The following is a 22,629-nucleotide window of genomic DNA, read 5'->3' on the forward strand; positions in this document are numbered from 1 at the left end:
AATAATGCTGTAATAACTTTGTAAGGTGACAGATGGTAAATAGACTTGCTGTGGTGATCATTTTGTAATATATAAAAACATGGAATCACTATGTTGTACACCTAAAACTAATATAATGTTATAAGTCAATTATACTTCAAAAAAAAAAAAGGTACCTTAACCTCCACACACACACACACACACACACACACACACAAATAGTAGCACTTTAGTGACTAATAAACTTGATTCAGGAATGTTTCCCGAGGTGGAGCAATAAAAGGTAACAATGAATCTTTCCATACTTTTTCCATATTCTATCTGAATGTGATAATGTAGTAGGTAGCATATACCTATGATCTTTAATTTGATGTATGCATGTCTCATTTCTCCTCCATGAATGTAGTAACCTTCACTTCTGTTCTGTCTTCTGTTAGATGAGAGAACAACCCAGATTGTCTAGGGAAGGACTGGGCAGTATGGTATTTTGGGAAAGAGTGTTCACTGCTATGTTAAGAGGCCCAAGCTCTAGTGTCTACTTGCCTATCACTTATTGTGTGATCTGGGGCAAGTCACCTAATCAATCTGAGTACATTTCCTCATTGTAAAATGTAGGAATGGAGCCACTTGGTGTCTAAAGGACCTGTCAGTTTTAAGATTCTGTGCATTTGGGTACTCAGTAAATATCAATACTTGAATTGGTTGCTTTCCTCTGGAAAAGTATTTCCATTTCATAGGTTAGTGAACTTTCTGTCATTATTTCAGTTTTAAATTGAGATAATATACTGATTAATTTAACCACTTATAGCAAGACTTATGTAATGACACGTTTTGATTTCTGTTGATATATTGATTTTGATTGATGCTTACAAATAGTTTTTAGGTGATAGTGCTGTAGTGATAAAATGATGAAGACCCTGTCTTTAGGGACTTCATAGTCATGTGGGGCACTTGACATGTAAACAGACCTTTAAAGTTCAGTGTTGTAATTTCTTCGATGAAGACGCTGTGATGTGATTAGAGCCTCGTGTGTTGTAGGGCTCAGTATGGGGGATTGGAGGGGTGTTAGGTTAAGCTACTTTAGTTCTCTGGCTAAATTTTTTGTAGAATTCTGAGCTTCAGATTCTTAAGCTGCAGTTACATCTGGTTGTATCTGTTGGAAGCTTTTGGTTTCATTGTTAAAAAAAGAGATAAGTATTTATATTTTGTGGCAAATTAAGGATAATAATGGAGAATTTCTGGTGTGAAATAATCTTACCTCTTTACAGACAGATCCAGTTGAGTATGTGGAAAACATGTGTGAAAACATGCAGCTGTACCCACTACAGGACTTTCTCACTGGAGATCAGCTTCTTTTTGAATACAAGCCAGAAGTAAGGAGGTTTCCTTTTCTAAAATTTACTTTTAGAGAAAGAGGAGGGTGAGAAAGTACATAGAGGTACTTAAGAACTGTGGGAATGGAGAAAACTTGGTTATGTTTAGTCAAGTTTTTTGTTTGTTTAAACAGAAGAAATATCAGTAGTTTTGTGGGTAATTTTTCCTGATTCTTGTATATGACTGGTTTAATATGAGGAGAAAACCAAGTCCTCTTCTTAGGTACTATTCCCACTGTTTTTCAAGTGTTGAAACATCTACTAACATAAAGTCATTTCTAAGAATTATGTACTTTAGATGCTAAACATACTTGTTTAGCTTGCCTTTTAATTCTGTTGGACACCGTGGACAATTAAGTTTTAATCATTTTGAGAATATGTACAAGAAAAATACGATTCCCTGAATTCAAAATATATGACTTAGGGATAATAAATATTACACATAAATAAATAGTTGGTCAGGTCTTTGCTCCACTAGTCCTGAGAAATAAGTCATTTCGCTCCATATAGGGTAGCAGTTCTCAACCAGGGTGATTTTGCCCCCATGGGATATTTGTCAATGCTTGGGTACATTTCAGTTGTCATAGCTGGAGAGTGCTCTTGGCATCTAGCGGGTAGAAGCCAGAGATGCTGCTAAACATTCTACAATGCAGAAGATGGCACTCCACAACTAAGAATTATCTGGCCCAAAGTGTTAATAGTGCCAAGATTGACAGACTTTGATATAGGGTATTCTAAAACTACTGATTTTAAAGGGGATGGGGAAAGGTAAAGGAAGAAGCAGTAACCATACATTCTTGTCATTTCTCTAGGATGGTTGTGCCCAGGGGTCCAAGTATTTTTTTCTGAACCACTATTTGTTGTTTTTTTCTCAAAGAGATGGTGTTGAAATGCTAGTTAGGGTTTCAAATCTAACCCACAAAAATCTTATGTTTAGTCCTTATCATAGCTGAAGGATTATTGAAGGAGGCCCTACATTGGGATCATTTTACTGATTCTTGTGTATGAGGTAGTATAATACATAGCAGTTAAGAGCATAGTTTTTGGAATTATGAACAAACTTGGTTAGAACTCCACTTTTGCCACTTCTAGGTGTGTTGTTCTGTGCAGATTATAGAATCTTTAACCTGAACAAATTATTTGAACTTTAACCTCTGAGGCTGAGTGCTTTCTGTAAAGTGGGTATACCTTAGGGTTGTTTTTAGGATTAAATAAAATAATGTATGTTAAACACTACCTAGCACATAGTAAAAGCTTAGTAAATGGTAACTCTTTTCACTGCTAGTCCTCTTATTATGTAGGATTTGAGATGAGTGCTGTTTAAGCATTCTGAAGAAACTATTAGAAACAGCTGATAGACTAATGTAGTTTTGTAAATTAGGGTGTTCATGGACTATAGACAGATAGTTTCATGAGCATCAAGGTGCTAGGATCTTGGGGTGCCTAACATAATGTGGCTTTGCCTTTTTAATAGAGATGTATTAGGTTAAAGTTATAATTGTTTTGTATGTGTCTCCCCACTCCCCTTCACCCCTGCCCCTAATTAGGTCATTGCTGAAGCCCTTAATCAGCTAGTTCCTCAAAAGGCAAATCTTGTTCTACTGTCTGGTGCTAATGAGGGAAAATGTGACCTGAAGGAGAAATGGTTTGGGACTCAGTATAGTATGGAAGGTAAAATATTTTAAAATTGTCCTACATTTAGGTATATGATTCGCCTGGGAAGTTTTATTCCTTAATAATTTGTCTGATAGTTCCTGTGGGAAGAACTTACATATTTTTTTCAGTAGTTTACTTTGAAATGAAAATTATTTATACTGCTTTGCAGAAAATTATTTTCTGCAATGTTTATGTCTATATTTATTAGCTAGTGAGAAAATCCTATTGTATTGGTAGTTTGGGGGCAGACTTTTGACTGTGTTTTAGAAAGTGCTCCTCAAACTTCAATGTGCATATGTATCACCTGGAGGTCTTATTAAACTACAGATTATGATTCAGTAGCTCTGGAATAGGGCCTGCAATTCTGCATTTCTAACAAAGTTCCCAGATGATAACAATGCTGCTGAGACTGCACATTGAGTAGCAGGAGTCTAGAAAGCCTGGATATGTCACTCACAGCTTTTCTGAGAAAAGAGAATTGATTTGTGAAGGCCAGTTGTTGACTGGTTTGTTATTAATAGAACTCTGATCATTTGTTCTTTATTGGATCAGTTTGTCTTTCATCTCTACAGATATTGAAAACTCTTGGGCTGAACTGTGGGAGAGTAATTTTGAATTAAATCCAGATCTTCATCTTCCAGCTGAAAACAAGTACATAGGTCAGTAAAATAGCAATCATTGTACATAATCCATCCATGTACTAATATTAAAACAAATAGCACCTCTGTAGTATGTTATATTTTACAAAGTATCATTTGAATTCATATTTGAGTTTCCCAGTTATCTCTGGGATAAGCATTACAGTTTTCTTACCTTTCCAAATGAGAAAACTGCTGCTCAAAAAAGCAAAGTGACTTGTCCTGGATCTTCAGTTGGTGAATGCAGGAAACAGGACTTAAACATAATCCTGAGACTTTTTCTTGTCTATGATAGCTGATCCTTTCATGTGAGTCTCTGTAGGAATTGCCATTATCTTGTCCAATTGTTCTAGTGTTTTTCAAACTATAGGTTGCAACCCATTAGAGGGTTGTGAAATCAGTGTAATGGGTTTTGAGGTCAGTGTAATGAGTTGTGAAAGCACTAAAAAAAATCAGAGTAGAAAATAGCAAAATGTTTCACTGAATAAAGAAAGGGTATTATTTTAAGAACTTTTGTTCTCAGTAGGTATATGTGTGTGTTATCTGTCTGCTAGCTTGCAATGGAAAACAGTTCTAACTGTGAGAAAGTCACTGGTCTAGGACAAAGGTTACAGTTGTATATAACTAATTTTACTCAGAATACCATTTTTCCCAGCAATTCCATTCCTAGGTATATACCCTAAAGAATTAAAAACAGGTATTCAACCAAATACATGTACATACACTTTCATAGCAGCATTATGCACAAAAGCCAAAAGGTGGAAACAGCCAGTGTCCATAATGAATGAATGGATAAACAAATTATGGTATATACATGCAATGGAGTATTATTCTGTCATTAAAAGAAATGAAGTACTGATACATGCTATAACATGGATGAACCTTGAAAACATTATGCTAAGTGAAAGAAGACAGACACAAGGGGTCACATATTGTATGATTCCTGTTACATGAAATATCTAGAATAGGTAAATCCATAGAGACAGAACTCAGACTGATGGTTGCCAGTGGCTGGGGTGAGTGGGTAATGGAGAGTGACTGCTTAATGGGTATAGAGGTTTCCTTTGGGGCTGATGAAAATGTTTTGAAACTAGAAAGAAATGGTAGTTGCACAACATTGTGAGTGTACTAAATTCCCCTGAATTGTTCACTTTAAAATGGTTAATTTTATGTTATATATGAATCTAACCTCAGGAAAAAAAATGCTTTTGTACAAAAAGTCTTGCATATTTTAGATAATTCAGTTCTGCATCTTTAACTTTAAGTATCTAAACAACCCTTTTTTTTTTTAGTAAATATAGCCAGTACCTTTTTTTTAATTCTTAAGTTAGCTATTTCGCACCTGAGTGTTGATGAAACAATTTTTCATTAACTTAAAGGACAAATTTGACATTGAGCAGAACTATTTTGTTAACTTTTAAAAACTCTGTAAGTTTGGTAAAAGACATTCTCATTCAAGAATGCATTCATTCATAAATTGGTTTATACAACTGTTCTGACCAAAGGTCCCTTTCAGTTAAGATTGTCTCTGAGAAAGAGAATGAAGCTGAATATGGAGAGATCAGAATCAACTCTTGGGAAATTACATCTTCAGAGTTCATTTAGTTTAAGGCCAAGAGGACTTTCTTTTTAGTATTGTTCTAATAATTTATTGTATTTCAGCATTTGAATTTGACTTATATTTGCCACAAAGAAGACTGACTTACACTTCCGAAACCAGGAACAGATTGGTGGGAATCCTGTTGAGATAACTGAATGATTTATTACCTTTCACTTTTGTTAGCCACAGATTTCATGTTGAAGGCTTTTGATTGTCCAGAGACAGAATACCCTGTTAAAATTGTGAATACTCCACAAGGTTGCCTATGGTATAAGAAAGACAACAAATTCAAAATCCCCAAAGGTAAAATATTTCCCTCCTTAATAATAGTGAAATAAGTATAACAAATCTTTTTCTACTTTCTAGCAACCTTTTCCCTCTGTGTCTATCACTTCCCTCTTTTTCCCCTTCCCCTTCTACTTGAAGACCTTTTCTAGGCTTATCTGTCAGATCTATACTGTGCTCCTGTGCTATCACAGAAATTCTTATGGACATTATAGATTCCAGGAAGTATATAAGGATTCAAGCCTAAAATGAAATTATTTTTGGATATTTTTCTTTCAGTTATATGAAAGCAGAGCCAGGTGCTTGGCCATCCTAGGGAATAGGTGGTGTTTTTTGAACATTACTGTTAAAAAGAAAGTAAGAGTAGCTGAAAGAAATTATTCTTAGATACAATAGATAGCTGAGTCCAGCATTACAAATGTGAAATATCCTCTATCTGTCTCCCTCTACTATTTTGCTTTTCAGCATAAAGGAAGCATAGTATATAGTTAAACAGACTCTAAAGCTCTTATCTTCAACACGGTAGCCCAAACTGTGTTGCTTTTTTATTTTCTGTTCTTGTGCATGGCATTGGAATTTACTGAAGCAACTTGGAATCAAAGGCTGAGTGCTCTTGGCTGCCATTTAACCCAAATCCCTAACCTTAACACAACTGGACTAGTTCTGAGGGATTCTTGAGTTCACTGGGAAGGTGTTTACTCAATTTTTCTTGAATAGATTATAAGAGTGTCTAAAAATGTTCTTAACATTTATTCAGCTTCCTTGGAAAGGCGCTGCTATAACTTTCTGTGAGCATTGGGATTTTTCCCTTAATGTTCTTGACATGTATACCTCTGTAAGCATTTTTCCTGACCAAAGCTATTGATAATAAGAGTATTCTTAGGCCTCTCTGCATATCTGTCTATATATCTGGTCTTCCCGTAGATTAAAGTGTACCTTCTGGACACTATTTGGAATGGTAAATAATACTTTCTAAGAACCCTTAAGGATAAAAATGTAATGAGGATTTAAGGATTAGTGGTTTGTTTCAGAATTTTTAAAACAACATAATATTAGGGGAAAATAGCAGATGTATTAAATATTTGAGGCCTCTGGCCTATATTTTCTTATTTAGGGTCTTTTTTCTTTCAGCATATATACGTTTCCATCTGATCTCACCTTTGATACAGAAGTCTGCAGCAAAGTAAGAAATTGTCCTCTTTTCTGGAAAATATTTTTTTTATTATTGGAAGACGATTTTGTTTGTTTATTTCTGAATCATTTTATCATTTTTCTCTGTCAGACTTGAGCTATGCTCCTCATTTATGTGTTTTTATGTGCCCCAAACAAATTATTTGTATCAATACTAATCACTAAGATGGAATTGTGGCTGCTCCATCTCCAGCACCCATTTGTAAAACACGCTGACAGTTTAGGCTAGTCATAGAATTACTGGATTGAGAAAGTTCCTTAGAGATGAGTTTGGGTCAGCTTCCAGCCTGTAATGAGGACTAATGGATCTGTTGACCTGTATTTAGAGATTATTTATAATCAGATTCCTGTATTTATAATCAGATTCCTGCCAAGGAATCTGATTATACTTTGTTCTTAGCAAATTACTTACATGTTTATGTAGGTTGTGGGAGGTCAGAGAGCCTAAAATGTACCTGAATCATAGGAGGTGCTCAGGAAACGTTAGTGTACTTCTTCCTTTCTTTTGCCACTTAACTTGTAAAATCCAGCCTTAATCTCACAAGCAGCACTAACATTATTAATATTCAGTTTAAGAAATGCATTACCCTCCTCCATTTCCTCAGATTTTTGATTTTTCAGTCAGAAAACCTAGGCCGCAGGGATAACCAGAGCCTTTGGGCCAGCTGCCTTTCATGCATTTTACACTTACCCCATCGTGCAGTATAAATATTGGGTTGGCCAAAAAGTGTCTTCAGTTTTTAAGTAAAAATAAAAGACACATTTTTCATGTTCACTAAGAACTTAATTATATTCACCGTTTTTGTTCCACTACCTTCTGCCATCTTTCAGGCAACTTCATAATTCCATCTTCCCAAAACTTTTTATCTTTTTGAGCAAAGAACTGTTCCAGGTGCCTTTTACAGTCTTCCAGGGAATGGAAATTTTGTCCCTTAAGAGAATTTTGGAAAGATCAAAATAAGTGGAAATCTGAAGGTGTAATGTCTGGTGAATACGGCAGGTGAATCAGAACTTCCCAGCCAAGCTGTATCAGTTTTTGCCTGGTCATCAAAGAAACATGCAGTCTTGTGTTATCCTGATGGAAGATTATGTGTTTTCTGTTGACTAATTCTGGACACTTTTTGTTGAGTGCTGCTTTCGGTTTGTCTAATTGGGAGCAGTACTTGTTGAAATGAATCGTTTGGTTTTCTGGAAGGAGCTCATAATAGAGGACTCCCTTGCAATCCCACCATATACACAACATCACCTTCTTTGGATGAAGACCGGCCTTTGGTGTGGTTGGTGGTGGTTCATTTCACTTGCCCCACGGGCTCTTCTGTTCCACATTATTGTACAGTATCCACTTTTCATCGCCCGTCACAATTTGTTTTAAAAACAGAACGTTTTCATTATGTTTAAGTAAAGAATCGCATGTGGAAATATGGTCAGGAAGGTTTTTTTCGCTTAACTTAATGTGGAAACCAAACATCAAAGTGATTAACTAACCAAGCTGGTGCAAATGATTTTCACTGCCTGATTTGGATATTTTGAGTATGTCGGCTATCTTCTGCATGGTATAACGTTGATTGTTCTCAGTTAATGTCTCGATTTGATCGCTATCAACTTCAACTGGTCTACCTGACCGTGGAGCATCGTCCAGTGAGAAATCTCCAACACAAAACTTTGCAAACCACTTTTGACATGTCCGATCAGTCACAGCACCTTCTCCATACACTATACAAATTTTTTTTTTGAGTTTCACTTGTGTTTTTACCTTTCTTGAAATAATAAAGCATAATATGCCAAAAATGTTGTTTTTTCTTCCATCTTCAATATTAAAATGGCTACACAAAAATTCACCAATTTTGATGTCTTTTTTTAAATACACGCTGATATAACAGCTGTCACATACAATCTAACAAAATTGTTTCAAGTGAAGTTAAAGACAACTAAGTACTACTAGAGCCATCTTACGGAAAAAACTGAACGAACCTTTTGGCCAACCCAATATTACATTTTCTCTGTGTGCGCGACATGAAAAAGATAGGGAAGCATTGCTGAAGGTGGGAGTTCTGTAATGCCCCTGTGAAACTGAGTCCTGGGTATGCTGTATTTACCTTTGAACTCAATTAGTATATATGGTTTTACATTCTGGAGCAGTGAATTAACATCTTTATAAAAGTGAAGTTTCTTACTCTAAGTCAAAGCAAATCCGTTTGTCTATTTCTTGCCAATTAATGATGCTATTTGCATTTTATACTCTTAGTGTGGTCCTCTTTGATATCTTTGTCAATATCCTTACCCATAACCTTGCGGAACCAGCTTATGAAGCAGATGTGGCACAGCTGGAGTATAAGCTGGTAGCTGGAGAACATGGTTTAATTATTCGAGTGAAAGGATTCAACCACAAACTACCTGTAAGTACAGTGCTCTAATTTCCTCACAGGCAGCTTTAAAATTTTATATTTATGTTTGTTGTGCCTATAGCACCAAGCATAGAGGCTTGTGCATGAGGTGCTGTACATAGAAAGAAATGTTTATTAATATGAATTATTGTGTTTTTTTGGCTGATGACAGGTATTCTAACTTTGGCCACACAAGACCGACATATATTCATTAATTAATTACATTAATCAGTGTTGTATGCGTTAGTAATGGATACAACACAGCCTGTGCTTCAGGCTTGATTTCACTTCCCTTTGCTGTCAGTTTCTCTGCAGCCAACACTGGTGTTAAGGACTGGTTTGAGCATAATTTCATACCATACAGCAAGGAAAATTTAAAGCACCTGACACATTGCCTGACATAGAGTAGAACTCAGATGTTTGTGTTGTTTCTTCCTCTTCTTGCACTCTTTTCCATTGTTTCAAGTGTGTGTGTCTTGTTTTCCTTCTAAGTTTCTGACTCTTTAGAAACAGAGTTTATATCTTGTCAGTGATTTATCTTTTGGTAAAGAATATGTTTCAGTGTCACTTTGTCAAAAACTTCATCAGTAAAGGAAGAAATAATATGGGATGCTAGCTAAAGGATTAGATCATCAAGTACCAGGTAAAATAATATAATGTACCCAACAACAAATTTTATATCTTGGTTTCTTGGGTAGAACATATATTAAAGTTTGGGGAACTGCACTCATACAAGAAAAAATCTGGAGGAGAGGACCTGGCAGAAATTAGACCTGTGCTAAGAGGTGATATAGCCTCCATATCTTAGATAGTTCTCTCCTTTATACTCTCATCCCTGTCAGTCTCCCCGGGGAACAAAGATTGGTCTTAGGAGGAGACACCATGGAATATTTTACTAACCTTCAAAAGCCTAAATATAATTTAGCTTAAAATCCAAACATGTTAAAGTTTTGGAATTACCTGGAGAGCTTTTTAAAAATACAAACCATAGAAAACTATTTGAGGTTCTTCATTTTATGAAGCTTACCTAGCCTTAACATTAAAACTTGATATAGACTATAACTATGTATGTAAAACTGGAGATCAGTTTCACCTATGAAATACAGAGTCAAACATTCTAAAAACTTGAAAATTAAATTCAACAATAGAACAAAAAGAATAATTCACCATGACCAAGTGCCAGGAATGCAAAGGTTGGTTGTTCAGTATTAGGAAGTTGATGAACATAAATCATTATAACACAAGTCAGTTGAGGAACACTATGTGAATATAGTGATAAATGCCCAAAAAATCATTTGATAAATTTGAGTGGTCATTCCTAATAAGTAGGAATGGAGGGAAGTTACTTAACCAAAATAAAAACCTTAATTAAAAGACTAACAGCAAATGTTCCACTAACTGATGAAATGCTGAACATTAAAGTTGGGAACAAGCCAAGGATACCCATGATCACATCTATTACTCAACATTATTTTAGAGAAAAGTACAGAACCTATCTAAAGAAAACTAAATCTTTTTGAAGCATATAAAAAAGACTTTAAATAAGGGAGAGACTCATCATGTTTCTGGATAGAACAGGTTGATATAAAGTCATTATTTCCAAAATTACATTCTCCCAATTAAAATCACATTTAGGGGCAGTGGACATGCTGGATAAAATTATTTTTAAGTTTAGTTGGAAGGAAAAATGTTCTAAAATACCCATAAAAATTATAAAAAATAAAAAGAAAATTCATTGCTCCAAATTTGACAGTTATTGAGAATTTTAGCGCCTAAAGATTCTTTGAGTCATTAGTATTTCTCTTATGTCCTGCGCAATGCCTGTTACCATACTGGGCCCCTGGTAAAAGCCAGTGGGAAACATTTTCCCCCTAAACATTAGTGGATTTCCATGCTTCTCCACTTAAGGTGCTTCTTTCTTTTCTTCTTAGCTGCTGTTTCAGCTTATTATTGACTACTTAGCAGAGTTCAGTTCCACACCAGCTGTCTTTACAATGATAACTGAGCAGTTGAAGAAGACCTACTTCAACATCCTCATCAAGCCTGAGACTCTGGCCAAGTGGGTATACATGGATGGGATCAGCTTATATTTTGAAGGCCTGAAAGTATTTGCCTTCCTGGAAATTAAGTGTGGGGGATGAGGCTGTAGTTTCAGTGCTAATTCAGATGTGATAGAAATGTGCTGTGTTTTAGGAAAACAGCCCACAGAGTTATAGGATTTCTAAACCCAGTGTAAGTAGCTATCTGTCAGTAGGACTGCAAGCAGCCTACTATACTTAATTAGAGGCTAAAGGTAAAAAGGGTGCTTTTTCCAAAGTTTGTAAGTAAATAACAGTTCAAAAAATGCTGACTTCGTTGTGGCTCAAAATTGCTTACTGGTGATTATATGGTGATTTTAGTGTGTTGGATGTTATGTTAAGTAGCTGAGTTAAATTGCCTAACACATCACTTATCTGACAAACGCAACTATCCAAGAATTCATCCAGGGTTCCAGAAGAGAGCAAAAAAACTGGACAGTCTGTGTACTAATGCTTAAACCCTCTGCTAATAGGCAACCCTCCTGGGCCTTTTCATCAGAGCCTGTTCTTTACCTTTGTGTGAATCAGAAAAAAGTACACCCTTGGGGTAACCTCTGTCAGCAAGTAGAGCCTTTGTGGAAGGGGAAAAAAGTTCCCTCTGAGCAGATACAGCCCTTTGTGCACAAGGATTGCAAGCCCCTACTTGATCTGCTTGCTGGGCATCTATAAATGGAAAACGAAGAGCACAACTTTATATAGAGGCCCTGCTTTTGACATAGTTATAATGAGCCCATAAATGTCCAAAATTCGAAAGCAGGGGAGGGAGCGGTTAAGAATCAGACATGTAATAACTAATAATCTGATCACAAAAAGTTACAAAAACTCATAACCAAACATAAATTGGAAAGGAGAGTTGTCTGGAACTATTGATATAATGAAAAATAGCCTGTGTATCCCATAACTTCTGAATACTACTTTATTAAAATGTGGTAGAGTAATAATAACACCTGTTTATTGAAGATTTGTTATGTGTTAGCCGTAAGAACTTTTTTTTTTATAGACCTAAGAACTTTTAAGTGCATTTATTTATTTAATTCTCACCAAAATTCTGTGATGGTAGCCATTATTATTTCCCTTGTTTTACAAATGAAGAAATCGAGTCACAAATGTTAGGTAACTTGCCATGTTCAAACAGCTTATTGTGTGTGGGAGGGGGTTAGTCTGATTCTGGCCTAGAGCCACTTATGCTGTATTGTCATTGTAGTAATAGATATCCATGATGATCACCTCCAGTAATTAATAAATGCTAGTGAGATTTCAAATCAAAATAGCAATATTAAATTGGTGTGTGGCTCATCTGGCAGCTTATGTGAAATAATTTATTTTGCAATTGAAACAGATAAGTGAGTTGTACCAATGAGCTAATAATCTATGTAATAGTTTGTATATGCAGTTTTAAATGCTTTTTGGTGATTATGACATTGTTTCCCTATCTTAAGTTGTGATAGAAATTGCGTCTCTTTAGAACACATCATCTATAGAAACTTAATCAAATCCTTCTTTACCCTTAAGATTCATTTCTTACAATAAAACTTTTTTTTCTGCTCTCTGTACAGAGACGTTCGGCTTTTAATCCTGGAATATGCCCGTTGGTCTATGATTGACAAGTATCGGGCTTTGATGGATGGCCTTTCCCTTGAGTCTCTGCTGAGCTTCGTCAGAGAGTTAAAATCCCAGCTCTTTGTTGAGGGCCTGGTACAAGGAAATGTCACAAGCACAGTGAGTGTGAGGTGCTCTGTTGCTGCTGGCCAGGTTTGAATGCCGTTCTGGGCTCTGGAATTGCATTAGTTCTTCCCTAAAGGGGAAGCTCTGTAGTCTGGCAGGCCAGCATTGTCACAGTCTGTTTAGAAAGGAACCTGGCCCCTCCGATGCTAAACAAGACTTTCTTATGAAGGAGACTGCTGCTATTGGACAGGACTTTGAGTTAAATGGGTTTGGTAAATATATGGTATTGGTTACATTTGTTGAAGACTGTGGAAACTACAAACAGTTTAATTTAGAAATTAAAGTGGGAGCTGGGGAGTGGTGAGGGATGTGTGTGTGTGTGTGTGTGTGTGTGTGTGTGTATATATATATATATATTCACATATACTTAGGCAGAACTTGTATGTCAAACTTGTATGTCAAGCTACAGAGCTTGGGCTTTATCTTATAGTAAATGGAGAACCATTGAAGAATTTAAAAGAGGATTTGTCATTAAGAAAGATCCAGAGAGACCAGTTATGAAACTGTTATAAAAGCTGACATGAAGTATGATTCCACTTATATGAGATCTCTAGAGTAGTGACAGTAACAGGAGGTAAAATAGTGGTTACCAGGGGTTGTGGAGGGAAAGAAGGGGAGTCATTGTTTCTATGGGTATTGAGTTTCAGCGTTGCGAGATGAAAAGTCTGGAGTTCCATTTCACAACAATGTGAATATACTTAACACTACAGAACTTTACACTTAAAAAAGGTCAAGATAGTAAACTTATGTATTTTTACCATAATACAAAAGTTGAGGTGAAAATGATGAAGGCTGAGGTTAGGCAAAATAAATGAAAAAGAAATGCTTAAGAAATAATGAGGCAGAGGATGATCAAAGGCAGTGACTGACTGGCTGTGGGGGTGAGGGAGAAGGGAGGGCTCTAGGATGATGCCCAGATTTCTTACTGGAACCAGTGGGTTGGTAGAGGAGTAGGAACAGTGTAGGTTTGGGGCCATATGGGGAGTTGGTTTTGATCCATATTGAATTGGATGTGTCTGTGGGACCATGTAACTAACTGAGGCCTCTTCCAGCCAGGAGTGCTTGTTCGGACAGTCCCTGAACTGTTTGGCTCTTGACCTCTTCCTCCATGGCCTCCCAGTTTCTCAGGACTGGCCCTTTAATGGAATATATAAATGGCCACTCTCGAGATTGGCTGCTATCCTCCCTACTTCTCTGTCTTTATCCCCCAACCCCCAAACCAGGCCTGGTTTCTGTCATGCCAACAGAAAGTTTAAAAACAGGGAGAAGAGCAGGAATAGCTGCCTGCTTCTCTGAGCACAGTGGGAGTACCGTGCAGGGGTCCTTTTGGTTCAGAGGACTTAGTACCATGAATTGCCCCAGGCAGAAACCACTTTAGAGATAAGCTTACCTCTCCACTTATCCCTCACAGGTTAGAAAACAAGTCTTAAGAGGGGGAGGGGATACATCATTCACTTAGTATTAAGTATTATTCTGTCACTCACTCTATGCCAGGCTCTGTATTAATAGATCCAGGTTTCTAAAACACAGCCTAGTGGGGTAAACTGAACAATTAAGTTTGATCCAGTGGGGAAAGTTTCACAGTGGACAGGTAAACAGGTAAACGCACCAAGGGAGAACAGAAAAAGAGCCACTTCAGTTGAGAGCCTTAGTATTCAACAAACATAATCAGTATTGAATCAGTGAATGATAAGCCCAGTGAATGAATGACCAGCATTTAGGATAATAGATATCTGCTTTCCTAATGCATTCCAGGGCTTCCCAAGCAGTTAGAATATTGGTATTAGTTGGTTTTGGGTGAAATTAATGTCAGGAGAGCCTAATATAGTTATTTTCTTCTCTTTCGCCTCCTAGGAATCTATGGATTTCCTGAAATATGTTGTTGAGTGAGTATTGGTTTGAGTTTTCTCTTTGGGAGTTATGTGTTCTTAATAGCGTGAGGGCCTTGAGACCAAAACTCAGTTATTACTAAATCCACAATGGAGATGCTTCTCGTAGTAGGTTTTTTGAGGCTAGTTATATAAACAAAGCAATTCAGATGGGACTGTGGAAGGCCTGACCTTTTCACAGTTTGGGGGTGCAGGTAAGAGGATAAAGGCACGGCCTCAGTAACCCACACTGATTGTTTTGCAGCAAGTTGAACTTCATGCCTCTGGAGCAGGAGATGCCTGTGCAGTTCCAGGTGGTAGAGCTGCCCAGTGGCCACCACCTATGCAAAGTGAGAGCTCTGAACAAGGGTGATGCCAACTCTGAAGTTACTGTATACTACCAGGTCAGTGGCCCCTTTGCACACAGCTGTCCTCATGGCTAAGTATCTTTAGGACACTAAAGCCTGGGGGGAGGTCCAAAGTATCTGGGAGAAGTGAGCCTATGCTCTTCAAGGACCTTTTGCAGTTATTCTGTGGTTATATGCTTGGGGTCATTTGTACTCTTGAAGCAACTACATTTAAAAATTGTTCCTGTCAGTGAAGTGGATCCTTTTTCAATCACAGTGCTTCTATTAATCACCCAACCACTAGTCCAGAGGGACAGAGACTGAAGTATGGCTGGAAATTCCTACATGTTCCCATGTCAGAACTCCAAGGAGCAGGAGGACATTTGTTAAAAGGACAGTTTTAAAAATGTGACAAAAATAAACATAGCCAGTCAACCAATACACAGTAAACAGAATGAATACCAGAGTCATAATTAAAGGTTTCAAAGCACCTGAGAGATAGGATTTATCACCTGTTTTATGGATGATGGATCTGAGGTCCTTCATTTACCTGAGGTCATACCAGCTGGGGGTCGAATTTATACCTTCTGTCCTCAAATCCTGTATTTTTTCCACATAATTCTGGAGAGATGGGATGGTGCTTAAAATAAGGAAGAGCTCTGCAACAATCTCAGTTGGCTCATAGACTATTTTAGCTTGTGGTTAGTCATACTCACTTCTAGGACTATGGGGACCTAGACTGATCTCAGACTTCCCAAACTCTGGGGCTCCTATAGCTGCTGCTATGGTCCTGGATTGTCTACATGAGGAAGTCACTTCTCTGTCTGGCCTTGTGAAGATTCCTGGCCTGAACTTTGGGCAGGGCTGCATGGCTTCACCATCACTTTGTCCTTTTCCTGTGTTTCTGGCCCTGGGCCTGAATCTTTCCCTAGAGGCCCAGCTTGCCTGTAGAGCTAGAGCCTGTCTTCCTCTGGCTGTAGCTACCTGGTTTTTTTTTTCCAGGTTCTCAGCTTATTTGAAGCTGCAATGACTACCAGGTCCCAAACTATATATATGGTATGACCTGGCCCTGCTTAGCCCTGTCTACATTTCTGGTGTTTAACCCAGAGAGAGTAGTATTTCTCCAGTTTCAGGCAGGATTTTGTATTGTAAGACGGAGTCTGTTGAGGTGCTTTCCATGGATCACCTCTTAGCACTACCTTCTAATACAAACTGCTTCCCTTGGGGAAACCACTTCCCTCCTCACATAGAGCATTTTGAACAGGAAGTTGATACAAGGTTTTGAATAGTTTTGTTGCAATCCTTTCAGAGGCATACAGGAAATCTTGTTGCTGATAAACAGGGCTTGCAGGGCACAGAGGCTTCAGCTTCCTCAGGTGAAGCAGGAAGGAATAGTAACGAGTCTGTATCAGAGGAGCCTGCAAGAGTCTGACTGGGATGCACTGGCAACACTTGCTCGTTGGCCTCCTGCCCTCTTTCATCCTGTTGTTTTGCCAGTCTCCAGGATAGCCAGGATGTGGTCTCCAAGTGTGGTATCTGCCTCTTATGCATTTTTCTTATCAACTAGTTTTGGGTCCGTGTGTGTGGCTGCAGAAGCTCCTATTCATATCCTCTCCATCTGAGGAATAGGTCCAGTTACCCAGACATTTCCTGCTCTCCTCCTTAGGACCTTGAACTGCAAGTACTTGATTTTAGGTTGTGTCCTCTGGGTTCTTTGGGCAGGAGCTGGCGGGCAGGTCAGGGATTATTCGACTCACCTCCACGTCTGCCTGCAGTTCTGTGCTAGGGCTGGGAGTACAAATCATCAAGCACGATTTCTGTCCTCACAGATCTCCTGTTTTGTGGGAAGGCAGAAAGTATAGCAATAAGAGGGTATGATAAACTCTTGGAAGAGAAGAGTGGGATAGTACTCTTCTGAATACCAGAATAAATGGTTGCTGAGAATAGCTGGATTATTAAAAAGCCCTGTAAGCCATTGGATTTTCAGTTGGTCAGATCAGCTTTTTCTTTCAGTCAGGTGCCAGGAGTCTGAAAGAATACACTCTTATGGAGCTGCTTGTGGTAAGTTGTATAAAGGAGAGTCACGATGTTCATGAGCCCCTGACCCACTGTGAGGACTGGCTTTCTGGCCTTTCTCCCTGAGGGCTAGGGACTTGGGAGTGGTCAGAGATCTGTGATTGGTAGGTGAGATGGTTATTTAGTGTTTCTCACCCAGTATGAATATGGACAGGGGGCCTGGGCGATTTAGGAGGGAGGCTGGACTCTGGGGTCATGTGTAACACTTTTGGGGGAAGAAATGGAAGTTTCTCTGCTGGGAGGAGTTGAGCTGATGGTATGTTGAATTACAGATGCACATGGAAGAGCCTTGTTTTGACTTCCTTCGAACCAAGCAGACCCTTGGGTAAGTCTGCTGGCAAGAAAATTGAGCTCAGATAAGACCTGGGGCTTACTTTGCAGGCTTAAGTTTATCAAATATCCTGACTGAGCAATCTCTCAGAGCTCTTTGGTCCTTTCATGCCTTAGAGTCGTACCTACTGGTCAAAACTTCTGGAATTTGCATCTTGGACTGTGATCAGGCTCTCAGTTTGGTCAGGCTTCAAGATTAGCAAGAGAAAAAGCTAGCCTGTGGTCCACAGTTCAGTAGAGGGTTGGATACTCTAACCTGAGAGTAAAATACGTGTACACGTTTATGGATCCTCTTCCAGGACCTTCAGGTCCAGTAGGGATGAGCAGAAACCCTTCCCACTCCTCTCTAGTGCCTCTGAGGACAGGGCCTAGGTGACTGCCTGAGCTCATAGGACTTTTCATTCTGGCTGTAGGTACCATGTCTACCCTACCTGTAGGAATACATCTGGGATTCTAGGATTCTCTGTCACCGTGGGGACTCAGGCAACCAAATACAAGTGAGTAAACGAGTGAGTAGATGGGCCCAACTATTATTTTTCTTGGCACAGAGAATAGGGACTGCATCCTTAAACCTCAGGCAGCTCTGACCATTTGATTCCCATTTAGTCACAGCTGCAGAGGTTGGCTCATAGATGGCCTGATCCTGGACTTAGCAATGGTAAGTATGAGGAGTGGGCCCATAGGGCTTGACTCAAGTCCTATGGTGACTGCAGGGCTAGCCACCGCTTCCTCTCTTCAGGCATATCTGAGGACCACAAAGGCAGAGATGCCCGACCTGGCATTCATGCTACAAGCAAGGTATTGGGTTGGCCAAAAACTTCCTTCGGTTTTAAAGTAAAAGATACATTTTTCATTTTCACCAAGAACTTTATTGAACAATGTATTCACCATTTTTTCCACTACCTTCTGCCGTTTTCCAGGCAACTTCCTGATTCCATCTTCCCAAAACTTTTTATCTTTTTGAGCAAAGAACTGTCCCAGGTGCCTTTTTACAGTCCTCCAGGGAATGGAAATTTTGTCCATTAAGACAATTTTGGAAAGACCAAAATAAATGGAAATCCGAAGGTGCAATGTCTGGCTAATACAGTGGATGAATCAGAACTAAACAGCCAAGGTGTACAGTTTTTGCCTGGTCATCAAGGAAACATGCAGTCTTGCGTTATCCTGATGGAGGATTATGTGTTTTCTGTTTACTAATTCTGGACACTTTTTGTCGACCAACTGGACACAGTTGGTCTAACTGGGAGCAGTACTTGTTGGAATGAATCGTTTGGTTTTCTGGAAGGAGCTCATAATAGAGGACTCCCTTGCAATCCCACCATATACACAACGTCACCTTCTTTGGACGAAGATCGGCCTTTGGTGTGGTTGGTGGTAGTTTATTTCCCTTGCCCCACAATCTCTGTACATTATTGTACAGTATCCACTTTTCATTGCCTGTCACAATTTGTTTTAAAAACAGAACGTTTTCATTACGTTTAAGTAGAGAATTGCATGGGGAAATGTGGTCAAGAAGGTTTTTTCGCTTAACTTATGTGGAACCCAAACATCAACGCGATTAACATAACCCAGCTGGTGCAAATGATTTTCAGTGCTTGATTTGGATATTTTGAGTATGTTGGCCTTCTCCTGTGTGGTATAACGTTGATCCTTCTCTGTTAATGTCTCGATTTGATCACTTTCAACTTCAACTGGTCTACCTGACCGTGGAGCATTGTCCAGTGAGAAATCTCTAGCACAAAACTTTGCAAATCACTTTTGACACGTTCAGTCAGTCACAGCACCTTCTCCATACACTGCACAGATCTGTTTTTGCGTTTCGTTTCAGTTGCGTTTTTAATATGCCGAAAATGTTGCTTTTTCTTCCATATTCAATATTAAAATGGCTACACAAAAATTCACCAACTTTGATATATTTTTTTAAATGCACACTGATATGACAGCTGTCACAATACAATCTAACAGAATTGTTTTGAATGAAGTTAAAGACAACTAAGTGCTACTAGACCGATCTTATGGAAAAAAACGGAATGAACTTTTGGGCCAACCCAATACAAGGCCTTGTTGGTTCTCAGCTTTGGAATGGTCAGCCTGGCTGTCTACTGCTTCCTGTGAGGATACCAGGAAATCGGGCTAGAGGCGGGGTAGGGGTAGGGTTCTTCACCGTTCCCTTCCCTCCCACAGCTTAGGGGAGAATATCACTTCAGCCTCTTTCGTGGAAATACGCCTTAGCCCTGATTCTCTCCTTTGCCTTCTGCTTGAGACCTGGTCACTGATGACTTGTAATTGAAGGTGTTTTGTTGCAGCTCTGAAGTTGTTGATAAGAAGATAGAAGAGTTTCTTTCTAGCTTCGAGGAGAAGATCGAGAACCTCACTGAGGATGCATTCAACACCCAGGTGACTTTACTGTGGCGGCCTGGTCTTTTGTTCCTTGGCCCACCCAAGCCCTCATGACAGCTAGACACCAGTCTTAACAGTGCTGTATGCTGGCTGGTTCTTGAGTTCTATAGCACCCCCCTTAATCTGACCATGTCTTCCCAGCTTCATCCCTCCCCACCATGCTGGCAGGTCCATCACAAAGCAGACTGGACAGGGCCAAGTGTGTTCTGAGGGAACTGGTGTGAGGCCACACCTGAGGGTGTCTCTTTCTGATGGTAACAGGTCACAGCTCTGATCAAGCTGAAGGAGTGCGAGGACACCCACCTTGGGGAGGAGGTGGACAGGAACTGGAATGAAGTGGTGACCCAGCAGTATCTCTTTGATCGCCTTGCCCATGAGGTAGTAACACCGTTTTCAGCGTAAGACAGCCCAGAAAGGGACTCCTGATTTAACAGGAGACACAATTCTAAGCAAATTGGTATTGTGTGGAAGAGAAACCTGGGGCAAGTTATTTACTTGCCCATTCCTTGATGTGATTGATCAAATCTTGTTTCCAGACTGGCTTCTCTAGAGCCTTAGGTGGCCAAGTGAGCAGGGTGCTTGCTAATCCTTACTTCTCCCCCAATTTCACTCAGATCCATTTTTTAAAAATTGAAGTATAGTTGATTTACAATGTGTTAATTTCTGCTGTACAGCATTCACTTATGCATATATATATTTTTTTTTTCACTTTTTTATTATATGCTTAGGTTCCCTATAAGGTTTGGGAGAAAAACGGCTTCTGCTACTTAAAGAAAATTGAGAACTTCTGGTTCTCAATTTTATGGAGTTCCTTCCCCAGATTTAAGGATTCTGTGTATAGGTCTCTGTGACAAATTCTAGCCCAAAGTAATAAATCCCATGGAAAAGAGCTCTGGGCACTGCAATCCATAGCTCTGATACTATAACCCTATGTGGTGAATTACCAAAGGATATTGAAGCAGAGGGGTTATTTAACAAGAGGCTTCAGTCAGCCCAGCTCTTGAGGTTCTGTGGTTTTCCTATTAGAAGCCAGAGTGTACCATTACCATGTACCTGAGAGGTGACACTGAGGTGTGATGGGTTTGGCTCAGCGTACAGTACTCAGCTGTAATTACACCATCTGCTACCTGTCAGGGTCAGTCACTGCTAAGAAACATGAAGGTGTGTCAGAGGCTCATTTTTATCCTTCTCCAGAAGGTTGGGAGCCAGCTGAAACGTGGAAGAATAAAACGATGTGCAAAAAGCAGGATCAAGGAGGTCTGCCTAGGGTGTTATGTTTAATATCCTTACAGAAAATACACTGTTAGTCTTTTATAGCTTTCTTTCTTTCCTGTCCTCCCTTCCCCTTTAAGATTGAAGCACTGAAATCATTCTCAAAATCAGACCTAGTCAACTGGTTCAAGGCCCATAGAGGACCAGGAAGTAAAATGCTCAGCGTTCATGTGAGTATGGTTACCAAAGCTGTAGCTCTGTCCTTTCCAGGGTTGTCATTTAGCACATTTACCATTCCCTGAGTTTAGATTGGTATCAGAGATCCTAACAGGTCCCCAAATTTTGTCAGCATTCTCTCTCACCTCAAGTCTTTGGCCTCTTTCAGGTTGTTGGATTTGGGAAGTACGAGCCGGAAGAGGATGGTACCCCTTCCAGTGAGGATTCAAACTCTTCTTGTGAAGTGATGCAGCTAACCTACCTGCCAACCTCTCCTCTGCTGGCAGATTGTACCATCCCCGTTATTGATATCAGGGCTTTCACATCAAGACTTAACCTTCTCCCCTACCATAAAATAGTCAAATAAATTGCAGTCTCATTGGCCTGAAGCACTGTGTATTTAAAAGTGTTTGAATTTTATGAAGTTAGTTACACTACTACTGCCTTAGGGCTTCCACTGAATTTTTGCACTGGCATCACAGAATTTGTCGTCCCCCCCGCCCCGCCCCTCCTGTTGTGACTAACAAACCAAGAGTTACTATAGCAGCTGCAGAGAGAAATTAGCAGGTGGGCCAATGTAACCAAAAAGCTTGCAGGAGCCATCTGAGACGCCCTGGCCTGTCCTGGTCCTCTCAGATTGAGAATCCAGTTCTGTATGACAGGCTTCAGAGGCCCTATGTAATTGATGTCTTCTTAGTACCTAAATGCAAGGTGCTAATACTAATACCTGTGTTGTTGTTTTTAATGTATTTAAAAATAAAGGTAATTCTGTATTGCCCTTCAGAATGAGCCATTTGCTGCTGTGGCATTCCTTTTATTATATTTTGTTTCGGTGTGGGGTGGGGAATCTAAAAATAAACATTCTTCCCAAATTCTCTAAGGCAATAAAATATTTTTGGATAAAATGTCGGTAGCCCTATGTGTACTACTTGAGAGTTCAATTAAAACATGCGCAATAGCATTGTGGGGGCTGAAGACAGAACACAGAGCCTAAGGAAAGAAAAGGATGGGCCCCTTCGTTACTTCAGAGTCCCTGTAAAAAGCTAGCTCCTGTATTCAAGGCTGCCAAATAACTGGGTTCAAGTTTAATCATAAAAATAATAAAAGAAACACACTAAAAAAAAAAGGTTGGAAAAATTACTTTATGAAGGCTTAAGAAGCACTGAGTATAATTAAACTGTAGTCCAGAGTTGGATACAATTTAATAATAGTTCAATTCCAAAATAAAAGTTATTGTAGGTAAGACCATGAAATTTCCTAACATGTGGTTC

At 39.1% G+C, this 22,629-nt stretch overlaps 1 protein-coding gene across 6 annotated transcripts in view; it reads left to right on the top strand.

Annotated features, from left to right (window-relative positions):
- NRDC (nardilysin convertase) overlaps nt 1-22,256 on the top strand; it is a 100,536-nt gene extending 78,280 nt beyond the window's left edge. For 5 of the 6 annotated variants that reach the window (XM_029229109.1, XM_029229108.1, XM_029229106.1 and 2 more), the window contains 17 exons: nt 1,248-1,352; nt 2,900-3,023; nt 3,581-3,667; nt 5,430-5,549; nt 6,663-6,714; nt 8,968-9,118; nt 11,038-11,165; nt 12,741-12,903; nt 14,764-14,795; nt 15,043-15,181; nt 17,138-17,185; nt 17,473-17,525; nt 17,944-18,027; nt 19,837-19,927; nt 20,192-20,308; nt 21,283-21,372; nt 21,528-21,760. In XM_029229109.1, coding sequence (XP_029084942.1) covers nt 1,248-1,352; nt 2,900-3,023; nt 3,581-3,667; nt 5,430-5,549; nt 6,663-6,714; nt 8,968-9,118; nt 11,038-11,165; nt 12,741-12,903; nt 14,764-14,795; nt 15,043-15,181; nt 17,138-17,185; nt 17,473-17,525; nt 17,944-18,027; nt 19,837-19,927; nt 20,192-20,308; nt 21,283-21,372; nt 21,528-21,725 — 1,782 coding nt within the window. In that variant the 3' untranslated portion in view covers nt 21,726-21,760. Of the gene's footprint in view, nt 1-1,247; nt 1,353-2,899; nt 3,024-3,580; nt 3,668-5,429; nt 5,550-6,662; nt 6,715-8,967; nt 9,119-11,037; nt 11,166-12,740; nt 12,904-14,763; nt 14,796-15,042; nt 15,182-17,137; nt 17,186-17,472; nt 17,526-17,943; nt 18,028-19,836; nt 19,928-20,191; nt 20,309-21,282; nt 21,373-21,527 lie in introns of all 6 variants that reach the window. The other variant, XM_029229103.1, reaches the window with a different exon arrangement.
- The last annotated feature ends 373 nt before the right edge of the window (nt 22,257-22,629 follow it).

The sequence above is a fragment of the Monodon monoceros genome, unplaced genomic scaffold (assembly GCF_005190385.1).
Source record: "Monodon monoceros isolate NGI ecotype Baffin Bay Population unplaced genomic scaffold, NGI_Narwhal_1 Super_Scaffold_18, whole genome shotgun sequence".
NCBI classification, from domain to species: domain Eukaryota; kingdom Metazoa; phylum Chordata; class Mammalia; order Artiodactyla; family Monodontidae; genus Monodon; species Monodon monoceros.